A 1,019-nucleotide genomic window follows, 5' to 3' on the forward strand; every position below is an offset into this window, starting at 1 on the left:
AATGCAGTTTGATTTGGAGGATTCCAAGCACAGGGTCTTTTCAGGTGAAACTTCTCTAGCAAATTGCACAGCGATGTCAGTGAACCTGCTTCTCTGATTTCCTCGCTCAGAAAGTTCATCCATAGAGCTAGAAAGTGGGGTGCTCGGAGGCTTATCTGAACGCCTACCTTTTATGTCACTGTGCGGGTAACTCATAGGCTGGGTCCTGAGTCATCAAAGCCCTGCCAGAAGATACTGTGTTTTTCCAGTGTATCTCTGGGGCGTGGGACCCGGTAGGCCCCAGATGGTAGTTCTAATGAAGAACAGGAATGGACAGTGGGTGTAGGCACTAGGCAGCTTGTTTTAAATGGCAACTTAATCCAGAGCTTGCATTTCATCTGTTAATTCTTGTGGTGATTTTATACATTTTACATAGAAGTATTGGGGTGACCAGAAAGGTCATTTGGGTTTTCCCACCAACCTGAACAAATTTTTGGCCACGCCAAAAATCTGCATTTTTCTCTTCAGACTACAGAGAGACTCTGGAGATACTTTAGACATGCTCTGAAGGCACATGTGTAGGTAGTTTGGGGTTTTTACAGAGGTTTTTGTGTTCTCTCTCTCTCTCTCTCTTAATGAGGTTACTGATGTCAAGGAGAAACTGAAGCAGGCCAAGAAGTTCTGGTCCTCTCTTCCTAGCAGTGTCTGCAATGATGAGAGGATGGCTGCAGGGAGCGGCAATGAGGATGATTGCTGGAATGGGAAAGGCCAAAGCAGGTGAGCCGTCGTTGGCCAAGTGTGCGATTTCTCCCTCCATGATGGGGAAGTTTCAGAGAAGGTTTGCTCAGTCGTTTCATCGAGGCATTGTGAAGCCTTTCACAAGCAGGTGGCAACAACGTGGAAGATTTCTAAGCATTCTTAGGAACTGGCGTAGAAGTGTCGGGAAGGCTGCTGGCTACTTGCAGAGAGTCTTGGGGCAAAGGTTTATGCCCGTGGTTATATGATAGCGTTACTGCTGCAACCAAGGATTGAGTTGTTCT

General features: G+C 46.7%; 1 protein-coding gene across 1 annotated transcript in view; it reads left to right on the plus strand.

Annotated features, from left to right (window-relative positions):
* Positions 1-597: 597 nt before the first annotated feature.
* LOC104999001 (glypican-4-like) overlaps positions 598-1,019 on the plus strand; it is a 1,101-nt gene continuing 679 nt past the window's right edge. Inside the window, exon 1 of the mRNA XM_010854416.1 lies at positions 598-756. Within this exon, the coding sequence (XP_010852718.1) occupies positions 701-756 (56 nt within the window). The 5' untranslated portion in view covers positions 598-700. The remainder of the gene's footprint in view (positions 757-1,019) is intronic.

This window comes from Bison bison, unplaced genomic scaffold (assembly GCF_000754665.1).
Source record: "Bison bison bison isolate TAMUID 2011002044 unplaced genomic scaffold, Bison_UMD1.0 scf7180017853370, whole genome shotgun sequence".
Taxonomy (NCBI): Eukaryota; Metazoa; Chordata; class Mammalia; order Artiodactyla; family Bovidae; genus Bison; species Bison bison.